At 30.9% G+C, this 19,040-nt stretch overlaps 1 protein-coding gene across 1 annotated transcript in view; it reads right to left on the bottom strand.

Annotated features, from left to right (window-relative positions):
- The window catches only part of LOC129803766 (RNA polymerase II elongation factor Ell), a 78,250-nt gene that overhangs the window by 25,096 nt on the left and 34,114 nt on the right, over nt 1–19,040 (bottom strand). Inside the window, exons 2-4 of the mRNA XM_055850547.1 lie at nt 9,604–9,651; nt 1,534–1,760; nt 987–1,439 (exon numbers count right to left, since the gene is read on the bottom strand). Of these exons, the coding sequence (XP_055706522.1) occupies nt 987–1,439; nt 1,534–1,760; nt 9,604–9,651 (728 nt within the window). The remainder of the gene's footprint in view (nt 1–986; nt 1,440–1,533; nt 1,761–9,603; nt 9,652–19,040) is intronic.

The following is a 19,040-nucleotide window of genomic DNA, read 5'->3' as shown; positions in this document are numbered from 1 at the left end:
ATTGGAATAAATGAATATTTTTCTGGTTCTATTGTCGCGGTATTCATGAAATAGTAGAGATTTAAATAAACCATTTTAAACTGAAATGTTCCACTTATCGGTGATTTAAAAAATCCGGAAGAATAATTGAGGATATAAGTATGACTGTGTTATCACACTTGCACATTAAAATTTTAATATGATTCACATTAATCGTCGCTGGTGAGAGTCCAAATGTGTAATTTATGTGTTTGAATCATTTTATATTCAAAATTTGATCTATTTGTTGATAAAAAGGTAGACTTGGCCCGCAAAATTTGATATAAATTGATTTATAGCATTAATTCGAAAAATTAATGCGATTTTCTCTTTAATTTTTTAATGTGAAAATTATTTATGCTTTAGGTAAATTTAAACTTATTTTTGCAGGCCAAGTCCACTTCTTTATCAATAAATAGAAAAAAAAACCTCAAATATTAAGTGACTCAAAGACACAAATAACATATTTGGACGCTCACAAGCGACAATTAATGTGAATCACATTAAAATTTTAATGTGCAAGTGTGATAACGCCGTAATTGTAATAATTTTTTATAACAATAATTTAACTTTAAGGTATAATTTCAAAAACGCACTCTATCGCTCGGATTTGATGTCTTTTTTGTTTTTTGCTCTGCTTTGACAGGTTCCAAAATCTCATTTATGAAACGGTTCACAATAATTCTGAACCAATAAACATCAACAAATGACAAAGTGTAAAAAACTATGGGAAATATTTAAGTTCATTGGCTCTATGAATTGTCCCTTGGCTATTAAACTGCTAAACAAATTTACTCCTTCAAAAGAAACAAAACAAATTTTGAGGATTCAGCATCAAAGACAATAAATTCGAGTATTTAGCAAAGTCTGAGTAATTTTGCCATCCGTTTTGCAAATTGTGTTCTTTAAAATAAATTTACATGCAAAATGAACAGGTGGAATGAAGAAAAAAAAATAAAATTACTCACTTTATCGATCTCTTCATGATGTCAGGATTTCCTCCTCGTGAAGATGAACTCTGATTATTCCGATTGGCAACTTTATTAGGCACTCGACTTGCTCCATTTCCAAACACTTGGGTACCACCATTTACACCACCGCCGGCGACACCGAGACTTCGACCACCCGTCGTCATCCCATTTGTCGTCGCCTTGAGCGATGGAGACGACGCTGATGTTGTCCCGTAGTTATTGGCAATATTATTACTACTGTTATTAGTTAAAACACTTGATGATAAACTATTTGAATTTGATGCAGGAGCTGCTGAATTCAGGTGAAATGAATCACGTTTGTTGTATGTTGTTGTTAATGAAGACGAAGAACTTGAAGAATTACTAGGAATGTTACTCAGGCGATTACTCGATGGTTTCAGTTTTACCCGGCGACCAATGTCTGTTTGATTGGGTTTTATTTCTCGAGTACTGCAAAGTTTCAAAATTGATAGAATTAAAAAGGGGAAACAATATTTAAAAAAAAAAAAAAAGTATTGCATAAAATCTTAAATGACAATTCTACCATTTATTTTTCTGATTTTCCTCAGCCACAGCCATTCTATGCTTTGTTGTCTCGTACACATCATCATTGGCATGTATTCGCATTTTATTGGATAATGTGCCCAGGACATCGAGTTGCCCCTGACTTTGCTGGATGCATTCAAAAGAACCCGCTGGACCCTCAATTTCAGAGAGGGAAAAACTAAATTTTTGCCCACCACTGCTCGACACAGACGGAAATGAGATAAACTGCAAGATAAAAGGTAATAAAACCATGTAAAATATTACTAAATAAATAATGGTATAGAAATAATGGTATAAAATCAAATAAATAAATAAATAGGGTGGAATAACCGACTATCGCCATGTTTAGGAAAAAATTAAATTCATTTAATCATAACTTTTGAATCCTTGCTACAAGATAAGTCAAATTTGACACAAAGTTACTTAGATGTATTGGCTCTAGATACGTGAAAACAATAATCCTAGAACATAACGCTGGACTACTTAAAAAACTGATTTTTATTAATAATGCAAAAATAACCATTTCGTCGCCACTTTTTACCACTTTTCGCCAGTTTTGTAAAATTTGTAACCACTTCTGGCCACCCACTTGAAAAGAACCACACTCGGTTATTTTAGGCAATGCTATGAAAAAAATACATTCACCATTTCTCTTTCCTTGTGATCACTTTATTATTACTCTCTTTAAATGATTTTTCTTCACTTTTATTTGAGAAATCAAATTATGGGGCTTTTGCAGAAAGTAAACAATGCAGATTTGACAACTGAGAATGTACGAAGTGAAGTTAGCGTCGCCTATTGAAAAGATATGGCGACAGGTGGTAAAATCAATTCCAGAATATTACCACTTCTCGCCATGCCTCATTTTTATACAAAAATAATATAAAATGAAATATTAATTGACTTAATACAAATTTTATGTATTCCACAAGTGCAATTAAATATTCAATAGACAAATTATTTACCCAAATAGGTATTTTTGGCCTGATGAAAATTTGACGACACTTATTACATTTGGTAAGAGATGTTGGATTCGATGCACTTGCTTAAAATATTGCTCTAAAAAGCGATCAAAATCGTGAATCCAAAACGAATAATTATTATTTTTCGATTCTATGCGTAGAAGCAGAAACAATACAAAAAAATTGCGACTCATTTATTTCATAAATTGCGAAAAATAGCGATTTCAATGTAAGTGGCGAGAAGTGGGGCACTGGCGAGAACTGGTGATTCCACCCTAATGGTATAGGGTAAGTGCTCATAATTTTGTCCAGTTTCTTATTTTGGACACTTTGAGGATAAAATTGGACACTAAAAATAAATTGATTAAAATGATGGATTTTTATTCCAATATTTGATGAAAAATAAATTCTATCTAAATATTTGTTCTTTTTGGAAGATTTTGACACTAAATACGTTAAATTTTGAATATGATTTGAGTTGAAATTGCTTTGTTGAAAATTCAGTGTGAGCAATTGCTTACGAGAAATATGACAGAACTTCGTGGCTTACTTCAGTCTTATTTAGTTTTGGTGAAGTACTAACAAAGTTTGTTCGCTGTTTTTGAGTGATATTATTGAATATTCATTGAATATTGTGTTGATTCACGTTACTGATGATTTGTACATTTGACCTGAAGTGAGATTTGCCTTGTGAATTATATTTTTCGTGTGAAAAATGGGAAATTTTTTAAGACAATCACCAGTGAGGTGATGATTCTTATTTTGGACAGGTGTTTTTCTCACGAAATTTCGTGAAGTTGTAGCTTTTGTGATGACTAGGTTGGACAAATGCCTGGAGAAACAAAGGAGCATCATCTCTACGAAAGAGATGTAGCGAGAAATGCCTTGAAAGGCTCCCGGAAAGGTCAGGGAATGAGCGAATCTGCACGTACTTGGAGTATCGAAGTCAACTCACTTTAATGAATGATATGGAAAGTTTCTGGGCTTCTGTGACATTCTACGTTTCCCTTACATGAACAGGAAGAGGACTTGGTAAGATTGGTTCATAAAATGAAGAACAATGGGCATCCTGTTGAGGCGGATTATCTGTCCAAATTTACAGACAAGTTGTAAAAATTAATAACCAAGTTGTCCAAAATAAGAGTCAAATTCACCTCTACATATCAATTCATTTTTAAACGTATTAAAACTAATTTTAGTAAAAATGAGATGATAAATAGCTTGCTAAGTTTCTAAACAACCCTTCTGAAAAGAGAGTAACAAGAAATGTCAATTAGTATTGAAAATATCGCACTTCAAACTTGGAACTTCGACGCTTATATGCAGACTGTCCAAAATTATAAGCACTTCCCCTACCAACTTTCAAGCTCAAATATTATTTATTTAATAAAATTCAGTTTATAATATAGTTGTTTTCAATTTTAGTTTTTATACCTCCGCCGTGAACGTTTTTAAATTTACGGTGAAAAACAAAACAAATTTAACCATGTCTCTTCGTTGCAATATATATAGGTTACAGCACCTTTTAATAAATTTATGTGAGTGATCCAAGTGATCAATATGAGTCAATGTGTGAGTAGACGAAGAATCTAATGTGACTTTATATGGGTGTAAAATATACAATTCAAAGACTTTTTCTACACCTTGCAAGTAGAACAGTGAAAATAAACTTATCTAAAAATATATATGTACATAACAGCTGATATCTCACTGTCTCTCTATCTTAGCTACATTGACTACATATGTTTGTCAACTTGCGTCTATCGCCAATATAGTGAATTTTTTATATTGCCATTCAACCAGCCTTGTCAACATTATTTCGTTCAGTCAGAACTATACAAAATATATCAAAAGTGAGGAATTAGGTAAAAATTTTATTTAAAAAAAAACAAAATCTTTCAAAATTTAAAGAACCACATCCATCGGAAATTTTCCCACAAGAAACCTCCATCAAAAATCTACAGGGAATTTCCCAGGGAGACCCACAAATTGATAACATGACGATATGTACTATTTTTTTGTCTTTCTCACAAAATTCTACACTTCTATAGAGTTATGGGAGATTGAGGAACAACACACAAAAAAAAAGTGTCATACAATGCCAACAATCTAATCAAATGGTGGGTAGCACACTTTAAATGAAATTAAAATCTTTTTTTTTTTGTCTATCACCATTTGACATCAATATGTAATTGTTATTGATTACAGGAAACCACTGTTTGCCTTTTTGCAATTTTCTTCCTCTGTCTCGCTAAATGTATACACATACTGACACTATTTCAACTATTGCAATTTTCCTGTATGTGCCATAATCAAACGATGAAAATGCAGAAAATTGCACTGAATAGACGGAAAAAGTCTATAATCTTCAGACACTTTCAATACTTTCCACACTACTAAATATTAATTTAAAAAAAAAAATAAGAATAGGGTAAATTTTACGTCCTATAATAAAAATGATTTATTATTTATTTATGTTCTCTGTCGTCTGCCGTATATACGCGTGAGAGAGATGAAGAATTTAAATAAATAAAATTAACAATATCAAAGACACAAACCTCGACTTTAAATTTATGGTTTAGTCGTGTTTTCTGTATAATGCCCAACACACAATAACTTTTGTTTTTAAATATGTTTTTAAAATTTCCTATTAGAGTGAGCGAGATGACTAGATCTAGATCTCAATCACTCTCATTTAAATGTCAAAAACATGTTTAATAAATAAAAGTTATTGTGCGTTGGGCATAATGCCTAACACACAATAACTTTTATTTGTAAACATGTTTTCAAAATTTCCTATGAGAGTGAAGGAGATGACTAGATCTAGATCTCACTCAGTCTCATTGAAATGTCAAAAACATGTTTACAAAACAAATGTTATTGTGCGCTAGGCATAATGCCTAATGCACAGCGCACAATAACTTTTATTTTGTAAACATGTTTTTGACTTTCCTATGAGAGTGAATGAAACCTAGATCTAGTTATCTCGCTCACTCTCATAAGAAATTTTGAAAACATATTTGCAAACAAGAGTTATTGTGCGCTGGGCATAACGCACAATAACTTTTGTTTAGTAAATATGTTTTTGACATTTCAATGAGAGTGAGTGAAATCTAGATCTAGTCATCTCGCTCATTCTCATGGGAAATTTTGAAAACATGTTTACAAACAAAAGTTATTGTGCGCTAGTCATAAAAGAACGACTGTTGCAAAATAAAAGGGAAGCATTGCTATAATTAATTTAACAAAGATCTTCTTAATTTAACCTTTTTCTAATCCACACTGAAACGAATTTTTAAAAACACTGAAACAAATTTTCAGGCTTCGCACATACTCTGACTGTCCAGTGAGCACAGTTATCTAAAAAAAAAAAGCCGCGTTTTCAGCATATTTTTACTAAATCGGTCTGCAAAAAGATACTAACCGGTGAGCAGTTTTCGAACAAAAAGTGCTAACTAAATATATACGAGTGTCGTTTTAAGATCAGCAGTATTTAGCGTAAATACATATGCTTTAAGTTGAATCAGTTGAATTCAAATCGGTTAGTAGGGTAAATTAAGCTAATTCAAAACCTGCTCCAAATGGAAATTTTTCGCTGCTCCAAATGGAAACATCACTGTTTTCATGATAAATACAGTACTAAATAATTATATTTATATATTTTCTATACCTCAGTTTCATTATTTAGTTAATTTTGCTCCAAATAAAGCGAAAATCCATTCATATTCACAAATATGAATTTGTTAATTTCTAAGAAAAATTAAAAGTGTACCTTTTCATCATCGAATTTTTCATCGATGGATTATGTTTCCCAATGAAAAACGCAATGAGATGACTATTGTTTATTCATTTTGTTTAACATTTATGTCACATTTCTGGCTAATTTTAGTTAAATTAAGTGCTAATCTTTATTGTTAATGGTACGTGAAGTTTTCAAATGAAATAATTACCTATTTCGTGAACAATAAGGGTTTTTCTGAAGTGTCTGCAAATGCTTCAATAGGAAACCCCGGAAATATGATTTTTCTTGGAGAGATTTTCTTATTGTTTTAGATCGGAAAGGTGAAAAGACCAGGAATAAGAACAAATCTTGAACTAAGGAGCAACTTAACAAAGTTTTGGAAGCCTTTCGTCGCGGTTTCACTTAAACTGTTTGTCTCCAATTAGAAACTTTCCCTTGTTCCCATTTGGATTAATATGTTTCCAATTGAAGCATTTTACGCTCGCGTATTTTTCTTGTATTTAAGAAGTTTTCAAATTGTTTTTAAAGAATTTTCATTAAACAGTAATATTCTAGAAGAGTCAAGGAGCAAATTTATGTAATTCTCTTTAGAAAAAATATAAACTTAATGTGTTGAATCTTCTGTCAAAGTTAAAGCGTCTGGAAATGGTTTTGAATTAGGACATTTACCCTAATTGGTACTCACTGGGTTCGAACGTTTCATATTTTTCCCCGGTGATAGCCAAAATTCTGAGAACCAAAATCCCGAAAGCCAAAATCGATGTTCAAAATCCTGACAGGGATGAAATTATATGGAGGATAATCTAAAGAATAATTTTCCAAGCCACAGAAAGTTTCCCCTTGCCTCCAAGCAAGCGCGGGTGTAATGGTGGGAGTAGCTCTGACACTTTTAAAAATTGGGATTTTGGCTTTGACTGAGATCTGTTTTTCCCATATTCCTTTAAAGAATGTGACCTTCAGTAATGTATTTTATTAACAAGTATTAAGACACAGATTTTCTTAACAAAAAATAGGTCAGATTCAGTAAAGAAATATAGGAAAATGAAGTTTTCGAAGACAGTGTATGATGTACGAAACCTGAAAGCCTTCTCGTACATCGATAAAGTCAATGTCTCAAAAATGGGATTCGGCCAAAAGCAGCTGTTAAAATCATAACCGTATTCGAATGAAATCACAAAATTGTATAAAAAGAAAAAATTCCAATGATGTACTGAAGCAATTGTATGCATTTTGCATTCTTTTTCTTCATCTCTCAAGCATAAGATATCAAAGAAAAAAATGAATATGTTGTATATTATTGCACTTTATCCGCATTTTGCATATTCCAGAATATCTATTTTATCTTTTACAAATTAAACTGACAAATTTCTGATTCTTTTTTAAAGAAAACCGCCCCATAACAAGAAAAAGGTGCTCATAGAGAAGCAAGAAAAAATACTATTATCTTTGTAAAAAAAAAAAGAATATAACAATACATAAGCAATTTATTCATATACACATTACTATCTCAGACATGTAGAAAGTGAAACGTTCAATTGGATGTTGAGGCTCTAAAAGTATACGTGTATATGGGCTGGAATTTTTTTTCCCTTACATTTTGAATCATATTATTGTATTTATTTCATTTCCTTTACATTAAACTAGAAATCATTTTGTATTCATATTTTTTTTATGTTATAACTAATTTGATATATTTACGTAAAAAATAACATTACAAATTATTCAACAAGAACCAATCCGGATGAAGGTATTTGTTTGAATATATTTACGAAAATCGTAAATTCCGTAAAAATAAAATGAAATCAGACAAACCCAAGAATTCGTTTTCACATGTAAATAAACCTGAAGAATTACATTTTTTTCATCGTTACATAAACATATTTCCAAATGAAAATACCACTTCATATCCGAAATACAATGATTGATTGCTGATTTTGAACCAAATGGCTCCAGTACAGCTTTCACATCAGGAAAATTTCATGAAATCAAAATTCAAATCTCATTCTTTCTCATTCTGCTAATGTCTATCCTACTCTTTCATACTCTTCTTCTTCTTTTAAACATCATACCAATTTCAATTCAGTTCAACATAACTTCGAGAGTTCGAAAGAGTACGATAAACATTACGCAAAGTTTTGAAAAAGAATAGGATGTGAATTCCGATTTTGTGAAATTTTCCAGACCTAAAAGTTCTGCCTAAAACATAAAAATGTGGAATTCCTTTAACCCCACTATGACACTGCGCACATGTACATAAAAATTTTATAACTCACGGTAATTATTGACGCTAATATTTTATGTGTAAATGACTTAATTTGGATTTTGAAATATGTTACATTTTGATTTATTTAAGAAGATAAAGCCGGACTTAGACTCTAGCTGTGATAGTCTTATTTACAGCCCTAGAATCAAAACATCTTGCACATTTGTTTTTTTAATCATTCAACACGGCTGGTCCAATAAATAAACATACATTGGTACTTCAATAAAATACTTTACGTCCTAGAAAAATTTAAAACAAACATTATTGAGAGAAATTGAAAAAATAAATTGCACAATCGAGTGCAATATAAGAGTGAGAAAGAAAAATCTAGCAAAAAAAAATAGGTTAATTAAGTGGGATTACGGTCGATATATACAAAGGATGGCAATCTTATCAGCAACAAGCGGCAAGAGAGCAATGCTCAAGAGATAGAACCCCGGAGAAAACAGAATGAATGACATTTTGCAATGTATAAATGTATAAATTGAAGACGCAATCAATGACGTAAACTGCGTCATTTTCTTACGCGGAATTTCTCTCTTTCACTCCATTTTCCTTATTTCATACATATTTTATCAATATCTTAAATTGAGTTTCTCTTCTTTCACACATTTTAACTTTGTCATTGAAAAAGTATGAAAATGACATGAATAATTCTTCCAAGAGAATCGTAGTTAAAATCATTAAAAGATTGTGAAAACTGCTCTCTCTGGAAGTTCAAGCAGTTAAAAATCCCTGTATAACTAAATTTTCCAATCCTATATAATTTATAATTGCAAAAGTCTCCTAAGCTCAGAAAACCTACAATTAGAATTTGATTTAAAAAAAAAGGTGTAAAATATTTGGAATATCGCCAAGGAAAGTCGTAAATAAGGTATTGCCTTTGAATATTGATAGATAATTTTTGGGGATAATTTTTGAAAACTTCCGTAGATAAGGGTGACTTTGTAGTAATTTTACGCAGTTCGGCTTATCGCAATTTTAGAAAATGAAGTTAAAATCAAAATTTGTGAAACTGGCAATACAAAAAAAATGGTTTAAAAATATGACTTAAAATATTTTGTTGAAAATGTTAATAATAAAGAACATCTGAGAACTTACTCCTTCGTTTCCGAGAAATTGGATGGTAGCTTGAGAACATGTTTTACTCTGAAAAGAAAAGAAAATATCAAATTAAACTCAGCTACGACAAAGGTAAGACTATAAATTATATGATAAAATCAATATTTTTAAATAATAATCACAATATGTATTATTTTCGTGCTTACAGACATACCCAAACAATTTATTTAGAACTAACATAACTGCCTAAAGACTAAAAACTAAACTGATAAATGGTAAATGTTGTGATACTTTCTTTTTAAAACGCTTTTTAGAATTGTGATAAAAAGTTTTCTTAAAATAAAAAAAAATCATAACAAAAATTGTATATTTCAAAAAATATAATAGTATTTTCAGTTTTCACCTTTGAACTAATCATATTATTGCTTGAACTATATTAAATGTATTTTAATTATAACTTATATTTGAACCAATTTATCATATTTAAAGCTATCTATTGCCCTTTAAGAATCATAGATATCTATTTAATAAATTAATGTTTGATTTTAACAGTCTGAAACTTAGCTAATAAAATGTTAATCGATATTTTTGTAAAATTATTATGTTTTTGGTCATTTTTAAAGGCCCAATTCTTTTTACTGCACACTATCAATGAGAATTTCACATAAAAACGGGGAATGTTTTCTCAAACTAATTAATTTCTCTTATCAATTGTACGAAATAACTGATGACGCACACAAATCTTTTAACATACTTTATATGTATTCAATCTATATATAACGATTTCTATATCTCGACAAAAATGTAAGACTGATTGTATAATTGATAAACCTTAAGTAATTCGAAAACCATTCATTTATTGCATTTTTAAAAATTTTCAAAAGGAGCAAATTTTCGTATAATAATTTATTAATAATTATATAATATGACTATTAATAAATTTAAAATATTTATAAATTAATATATGAAGATCCTGATAGCAATTTAATAGAAACAAATGCACTAATGCACTGCCCATCAAGAAAGTAGAAAGCAGAAAACTTCAACAAAAGAATAAAAGATTAAGCACCTTAATTTGTTGGTTCTTGTGTCCACAGAATAAGATAAATAGAGCGATAGAAGTGAGTCAGTAAGAAAAAGTTCTAGACAGCCTCACTAAATAAATTCACCTTTGCATTTCTCTTCTTGATAACCAGCTGCTTTTGACGTGAATCTTAGTATAAAGCAAAAAAGAAACGTAAAATTCTCAGCCGCACACTACAAGAACAAATTGACTTGCTTCCACTCTTCCATTCACAAAGCTTAGAATTCTTTTCTATTTCGCATAGAAAGTCCCGTAAGAATGAAGTGACCTTGAACAATTCTCTTGAGATACATTTGAGAATATATTCGAGACATTGCGTTTGCATCATCTATTGTCGTACTTTTATTTTTTTTATAATTAAAAGTTTTTTTTTTTAATTTGTTTTAAAAGCGGTATTTTCAATACCAAATGAAGTGTTTTGTTACTTCCTTTCCAGCGGTGTTGTTTGGAACCTTGAAAAATGTTTATCGTCTTTGTTATCTCTAAAAATCTCAATCACATTACGTTTAAAAGTGAATAAATATATCAACATGAATTTGACTATAATTTTGGGCACATTTTCAACAGCTAATCCGCCTCAAATAGGATTCCCATTTTCGTCCATTTCAAGAACCCAACTTGCAAAATCCTCCACCTGTTTATGAGAAGGAACCGTAGAATATCCCAATGAACCTGAAAACTTTCCATATGATTCATTAAAGATAGTTAACCTCCATACGCGCAGATTGACATATTCTCCTGCTCTTCCGCAACGTTTCTAAGTTTTTTTTTGCACTATATTTCGTTAGTCGAGATAATGTTGTCTCCCTTCGGTTATAACCTTTCGAAGAGACAAAACTACTCCAAAGCCAAGCCAAACCTATTCGAAAATCTACCGAAAGCCTAAAGTGCAAGTTCACGTACTCGCTGCTGTAGCGCTGATTGTTCTGTCATTTAGTATTTCGGTATTCTTGACACTTCAATCCTTTCAATCGTCAATAATGTCAACAACGTCAACAACAGTATGTAATGTAAACATTTGCTGCAAAGTGATTTTTTGTGTAGTTTTGTGGAATTTCAGGATTTCAGAAAGTTTGAATTGCAATTTCAAAATAAATGTCCTTTTGATGAGCTTGCTCACTTTAGTGCAACTAGTCAGTTTAAATATTCGAACTTCCTTCCAACAGGTTTTTAAATAAGTTCTCTCTGATATACCTTCGAATCTGTACAGAAAAAACATCAACCGAAGAGAATTCTCAAATCAGGAAGGTTATTACTGAACGCGAGGAATGTATTCAAAATTACAGCTGTTCCGAATTACAAACACTTCCCTATCAATATTTTCAACAAATAAATTTAAACTACAATTTATTTTAAAAGAAATGTAATTTTAATATGAATTTGGCCTTAGTTCTAATCCCCCTTTAGATCAGCAGAGGTATTCAAAACGGTTACTAATGGACTAGACCGCACTTAATTCCACAGGACATGGATCTGCCAACTCTATTGCGGTATAAGAAATGAATGTTCAAAAGGACTCTCTTGTAACAAATCCCAAATCTTCTTTCAAATATGTATTATGCGGTTTATTATAATTTTTCTTACTTCTCATGATATTAAGTGAGATACTTAATAAACTCAACTATTTCCAATTTAGTAAAGATTTCAATGCTCAATCAGAGGAACTATTTAACTTTAAATAATAAATTCTTTCCATATCATTTCAGTTAAGACAACATGTGATGCAAACGACGAAATGTCTACTTCTTCTGCTACGTTACTTTTATTCATTACAACAACAAATTCGCATATGCGTGGCCTGCTCAACCAGAGCGGCATAAGCCCCAAAAAAATCAGTATTTGAAATGTGTCATATGCCCGTTACTCATATAATATCATTATTTATAACCTGAAAAAAAATTATTTCTCTGTATGTATTACCTTCGTCTTGACCTTCTTTTGTATCTCCAATCTTAACTTTGACAAATAACATTAAGCTCCCCTGAAGAAAGTGAACTACATTATTAGGTGAGGAGACCCAAAAAAGAAAACATCCTAAAAGCATAAAAATTGCTTGGCCTCATTCTTATCCTTGTGCTCTTTCTCTCTCACCTTTCTCTCAAGGATTATTTTGTTAGCTCTTCTAGTAAATATCTCCACATGTTAATTTAAATACAATACACTCAGTAAATTTTCTTATTTCCCATAAAGCCTGGAAATATTTCTTCACAAAAAAAAAGAAATAATAACGCTTCTTAATTGTAGAATTTTTCCAATACAAATCTTTTTTTCTTTTCTTTCTTTCTTACTACACTTCTTCGGCGGTAATTCACACATTATATATTCATAGGGTAATAACCAGTAATGGTAACAATTTTAATAAAAACTACCCTCAATATTTCTGATTATAAATCTCAATACCAAAATTATGGTGATACTATCGACGAGTTGATTTAAACTAGAACTATAATTATTTACATGAATTAGACATGATCTTTCCTTAAATTCTTTTAAACCTTTCAAACATTAGTTAGGTCGGAGTAGCCTAATACACCAGAATTATGCATTAAGTTACTTTGCTAAGAATTGTAAGCTATGATAATATGAAAAACAGGAGACAGGTAATTTGAGTTTTCAGAACAAAGGGGTTAATGCCTTTTAGCGACACGAAAAATTATTGTTGTAAAGTAAAGAAAAGCTCTGAAACAAAAGCGATTAACATCAAAATACATTAATTACAAATAAAACTTTTATCATCCAAAAACCCAGATAATTTTACGGCGTTATCATTTAAAAAAATTACATAACTCAGACAGAGGCTCTTTCATGAACCAGAAACATAACTTATTAATAAAGTTTTAGGAAATTCAATTATAGTATTAGTTTTAAAACATTAGATTTAAGTGCAATTCTTGTGGGAAACCCGCATTAAATGAAAAAAATTGCGCCAATTAGGGATACATTAAAAATCGTGAAAATAGACATTCGTAAAGTTTCAATTTGTCAAGTGTTAGATACGATAAAAAATCGAAAATAAACGAACGATCTCTATATAACAAATACAATAAATTCTTATATATAAGACAGGTTTGAGCTCGTTATAACTCGTGTGACATCGGAAAAATCTTCCGAAATTCGAAATGTCGCGATTTTCAAATTCAAATTCTGAAAAATTTTCGAGTACGCCACCAAATAAGATTTATTTCGGCTTTGACTTTACATATATTTAAGCCAGTAGCTAGTGGAAGTTACGAGATCTATAGCAACACAATTCCTAGAGTAGCGTATTATGCAAATATTTCCAAATTTTGCAATATTATAATTTCAGACCAATCATACAACATTTGTTCTATAAAAATGTTGTAGTATCAAAAAGAATTCAGCTTAAGAAATCTTCAGAACAGCATCGAAGTCAATAGATGGTAAAACTGTTCAAATATACTGTGGCAAGCCAGTAAACCATGTGTTTACAATAAAAAGAAAATGTGCAAATACGAGTAAGGTGATAAACGACCTCATTATCATTCAAATAAAAAATCCATACACGTGTGAAGAACTATTTTTTTTTCCGCAAAAAAAATTGTAAATATTTTTTTAATTGTTGTTTTCAACATTCGACAATACACATCAAAATTTATACACAAATAAGATTTTCTATATACTAAGATCTATTACTAAGATTAATATAATTAGTAAAATCTGTAGAACGATCTGCCGCGGCAATTAAAAACTCAACAATTGTGATTCAAACAAAATTATATATAACACTTTAAAAGCTTAACTTTGAGAAATTCTAGTGTTTTCTTTCCGTATTTACTTTAAAGAGTTATAATATAATCATTATAATAAATAGTTTAAATTAATGGCGTACGCAATATTTTTGAGAAAACTTTTACTGAATATCGTACATTTATAGCAGGGGTGAGCAAGAACCGTTTGAAACCGAATAAACGTCAAAATAAGTTTGTCCAAGTAGCGTTTTGACCATTGACGTACAATTTTCATTTGACGTTTATTCGGTTTCAAACGGTTCTTGCTCGCCTCTGATTTAAAGCAATTGACTTAGTATAGATAGATTGAAAAATTACTGCAATTGCTTGCTGAGGGAATCCAGACCTTCGAGAACTGGACTATGCCTCTAGTCTGAAGACCGCTTTATATTCGAATTTTAAGACAATTCAATCTCAATTCTTAGACCTCACAGACAGAGGCCTTATCCCGAAAATATACACAGGCTAATCCAGGAGAATACTCAGCTTGAAAAATTTGGCGGTAAAGGATCAGTCCAAACTATCATACACTGAACATTTAGCGTTAAGGATTAGCGTTTTCATCGTAAATTTCTATTAAATGTGCACACTTTGATTACTGAAAGAATTCTTACCGTGGTGTCACATATAAGATTAATATTAATATTAAGAAAAGCCGGAGAGAGAGGTATATAGTATGCAAAATTTCAAATGGAAAATTAATGTGTAAGAAAGAGTACACTATAGTGGAATAATACGATGAGTAAGATATTACTGTTCGTATTAATTGCTTTCTGAATCGTATTACAGGCAATTCGAGCAATTTTCCATGGTTGCCAACTGTGATTCGGTCACTTTTCGAGCGAAACGCGAAAGAGAGGCACGATAAAACACTTGCTATCTTTTTTTGGTATTCTCGCAGTTCAGAAAGTATTAATCTTAATATTAATCTTATATGTGACATGGTCATTAAGTGCAATATCAACGGATTTTTCGCACAGAAAGGAGCACTCTGATCTTCCCATTTATTCCAATCTTAATGCATTTTAAGATTTCGCAACATTACGTACCATTACTCTCCATGTTTTTCACCCAATCAACATTTCGAAAAGTACCCAAAAACCCACAAAGTGAAGCTTTTTATTTTCAGCACTGGCGCTGATGTCGCCTAATCCCCGTAATTTCACTAGACCTCATGAATTTAGAAGATCAGGCTGATTCTCCAAATTATGGGCTGATCCGAGAGTGTATCGACACCAATCCTCATTTTTCGGGCTAATCCCTAAGCCGATCCCTGTGTCTATTTTAGGCTTTAGGATCATAATTTAGATAAATACCCTTTAATCATAGTGTCACATATAAGATTCATATTAAGAATGAGAAAAACAGAAAGAGAAGTATATTATGTCCAAAATTTCAAATGGAAAAATTCGTGTGTCAGAAAGAGTGCACACTAGTAGAGTAATACCAGTAATACGATAAGATATTGGCGTTCGTTCCTAGTAATTGTTTTCTGAACAATCTGACGGGAAATTCGAACAATTTTCCATGCGTGCCAATTGTGATTCGGTCAGTTTTCGAGATGTGTCATGCCTGCCAACTTTGAACACAATGAGCAAGTGCAAGAGTGAGGCAAAATAAAACACTTGCTATAGTAGCAAGTTGCTACCATTCTCGCAGTTCACAAAGTATTAATCAAAGTATAGTTATCATGTATAAAAAAAAATATTTTGAAGATCAAAATATGGAAAATAAGCAAATAAATCATAAATAAACATAATGATTTCAACAAACTCATCAATGAGGCGCAGTGCACGAGTTTTTCGCGTGAAAAAAACAACATACTTTTGTCTCATTCTCTCAACATTGCAATAATAGAGTGAGAAATATCAAAATTAACCTAAAATTTCTAGAAAATTACCCGATTTTTTTCAACAAGAACTGTACATCTCATTTATACCAGTGTATATTAATGTAACAGAGTACATCAGATGATTTTTATGCGAAAATACCTCCATGTGGAACCCATAAAAATAGATAAATTATATGGACCCTAAATGGAAAAGAAAAAGACAAACAATTGGAGACAAATCACAGAGAAAAAAGTGAACACGTGAGGAACAATAAAAAGTATACTATGTATATATAAATTAATTTGAAGGTTCATCTCAAGTTCACATCTCAGATTCGGATACGTAATAAATTATTAATTTATATTCAATGAAAATATTCATTTTGAACGCGACACAAATCACGAACAGTCTACAGACACAAACATTTTCTCCATATTGCTATTAGTTATAGAGTTAATATCTTAAAGTATTTTATTTACTCCTACACATTCTCAAGCTCTGTCTGTGCTAAGAATTCACGTTTCAAATGTTTATTTTATTAAAGTTAATAGATAAATATGGCAATAAAATCAACATAATTAAAAGAGCTACATAAGCATTTAATCTTGATTTCATCTCATTTTAATATATCAATATATTGAGGGATATTTTGAGAGGCTTCATTATGTGATGCACTGATTTTTTTTCTAAAATAACCCCAACAACAGTGCAAAATATACAATACTTGTGAACACTATTCAACTACTTCAACAACCTCTTCCAGTGTAAATCAAATCTGTGACCTGCGCACTTCTGACGTCATTTGCGATCGACATGAGCGTCAATCAAAAGACCAATGAAATGGGAAAATGCGGCGACATACTGGGGATGAACCTTCTTGCCATACCATTTGACATTATCTTCCAGTCACTAGACAATTCCATTATTATTTTCCATTCGCATACAATAATACCTACATTTCCAAATATCATATATATTCAAAAACTACTTATTCCTGCATTTACATATTCAAGGTGGAACCCTTAAAGGATTATGGCCTCTACACATTGGGAGCAATTTTTATCAAAAATTGCTTTTTTGAAGGAAATTCCCTGCAGCGTTGTAGGAGGAAACGTCAAATTTCTGTCAAAAACGCAATTTTTAACGAAAATTGCTCCCAATGTGTAGACGCCTTAACGTAGATAGAGACCTGGGCTTTCTAGGTTTCTATGTTCGATTCTCACTTTCAATTAAAACAGAATATAAAAAACATACGAAAACAATTTTAAATTTTGAATAATGCCCAACGCACAATAATTTTTCTTTAGTAAACATGTTTTTGACATTTCAATGACAGTGAGTGAGATCCAGATCTAGTCATTTCGCTCGCTCTCGTAGAAATTTTGAAAACATGTTTACAAAATAAAAGTTATTGTGAGATGGTCATAAGGCTAATATTCCGACCCTGTAGATGCATCTGATATCCTTATTAAACACATATGAACTCCTACTCTCGATAGCATTGTTCACTCTTAGAAAAGTTTAGACGTGATTACTAATGAAAATTAGTTGTTCAGGCGATTATTATCAAATCTATTTAAAATAGTTCTTATATTCTTAAAACATACTCATAATAAATTTATTAGTAGTGAGAATATAAGACAATATTTACGTGGATAAGTTGCGGCAATTATTTCATAATGCTTTCATACAATTATATTTGCTTGTGTTAATTAAATGAAATCATTATCCCAACTAATATTGGTCACTAATTCCTTTTAGTTCTCACAACCAATGTAAATAGATGGGCCTATGTTTTCATAAAGTTATGACTACTTTTCCAATAGTAAAGAGTGGTTTTTATTTTAGTAATGCGTTGAAGCTCTTTCGAATTTTAAGCAACTAATAAGAAATATGCATCACAATGAATGCTATATAGTAACCACAACTAATATGATATAGTTATTACAGCCAATAAGATGGGTATCAACCCCATTTATTTAGTAATTGGAACTAATATGTTATAGTACCCATTACTATTTTGATTTAGTTGTGATAACTAAATGAAAAGGATACTTTTACTAACTGTGGTCAACTATTTCATTTAGTTACCCAAACTAAATATATAGTTGGGTCTATATTTACTATATTTTATAGTTCTAATAACTGCATATGAGCTTGTACGAACTAATTTTTTCTAAGAGTGTTCTTTCTATAAAATTCTCTCATAAAAATAAACTACATTTGTGACTTATTGTAATTCATTGCTTCCAATATATTATCATAAGAAGTTAAATATTATCAATATAATAAGAAAATAATCATCCCAAAATAATACAAATGACAACCAATTATAGACATCAGAACTATAGGTAAAATAGAAGAGAGAAAGATATTTCGCTATGATAAAAATAGCTCCTTTGCTTTAGGAGAGAAATGACTCCTCTCTGATGCCTTCATATACTTTTCCTCTTTGTACACATTTTAGTATATCTTCGTGGTGCTTTCTATTTAAAAACTTACCTCACACCCTATTTTATCCTTGTCTCACGTTAAATTTAATTTAAACACCCACACAATTTCTATTGTCATTCGTAGTATTTGCCATTTAATAAGAAAACCACCCAACAATATATCCCTTCCCTACACGTGCATTCTAATAATTATAATCGCTTTCCGTTGAACAAAAAATTCTTCAAAGAACACAAAAGTATTAATAATAGCACTAATTTAATAAATGCGTTTTTTTTTTTAATTTTAAATATATTAAAAGCAGTTGAAATTTAAAAGCAATCATTGGAAGAGCTACCTAGATTCCCGTTTGACCCGTTT

The sequence above is a fragment of the Phlebotomus papatasi genome, chromosome 2 (genome assembly GCF_024763615.1).
Source record: "Phlebotomus papatasi isolate M1 chromosome 2, Ppap_2.1, whole genome shotgun sequence".
NCBI classification, from domain to species: domain Eukaryota; kingdom Metazoa; phylum Arthropoda; class Insecta; order Diptera; family Psychodidae; genus Phlebotomus; species Phlebotomus papatasi.
Note: the sequence above shows the minus strand (reverse complement) of the source record. Positions and strands in the feature narration are given on the sequence as shown.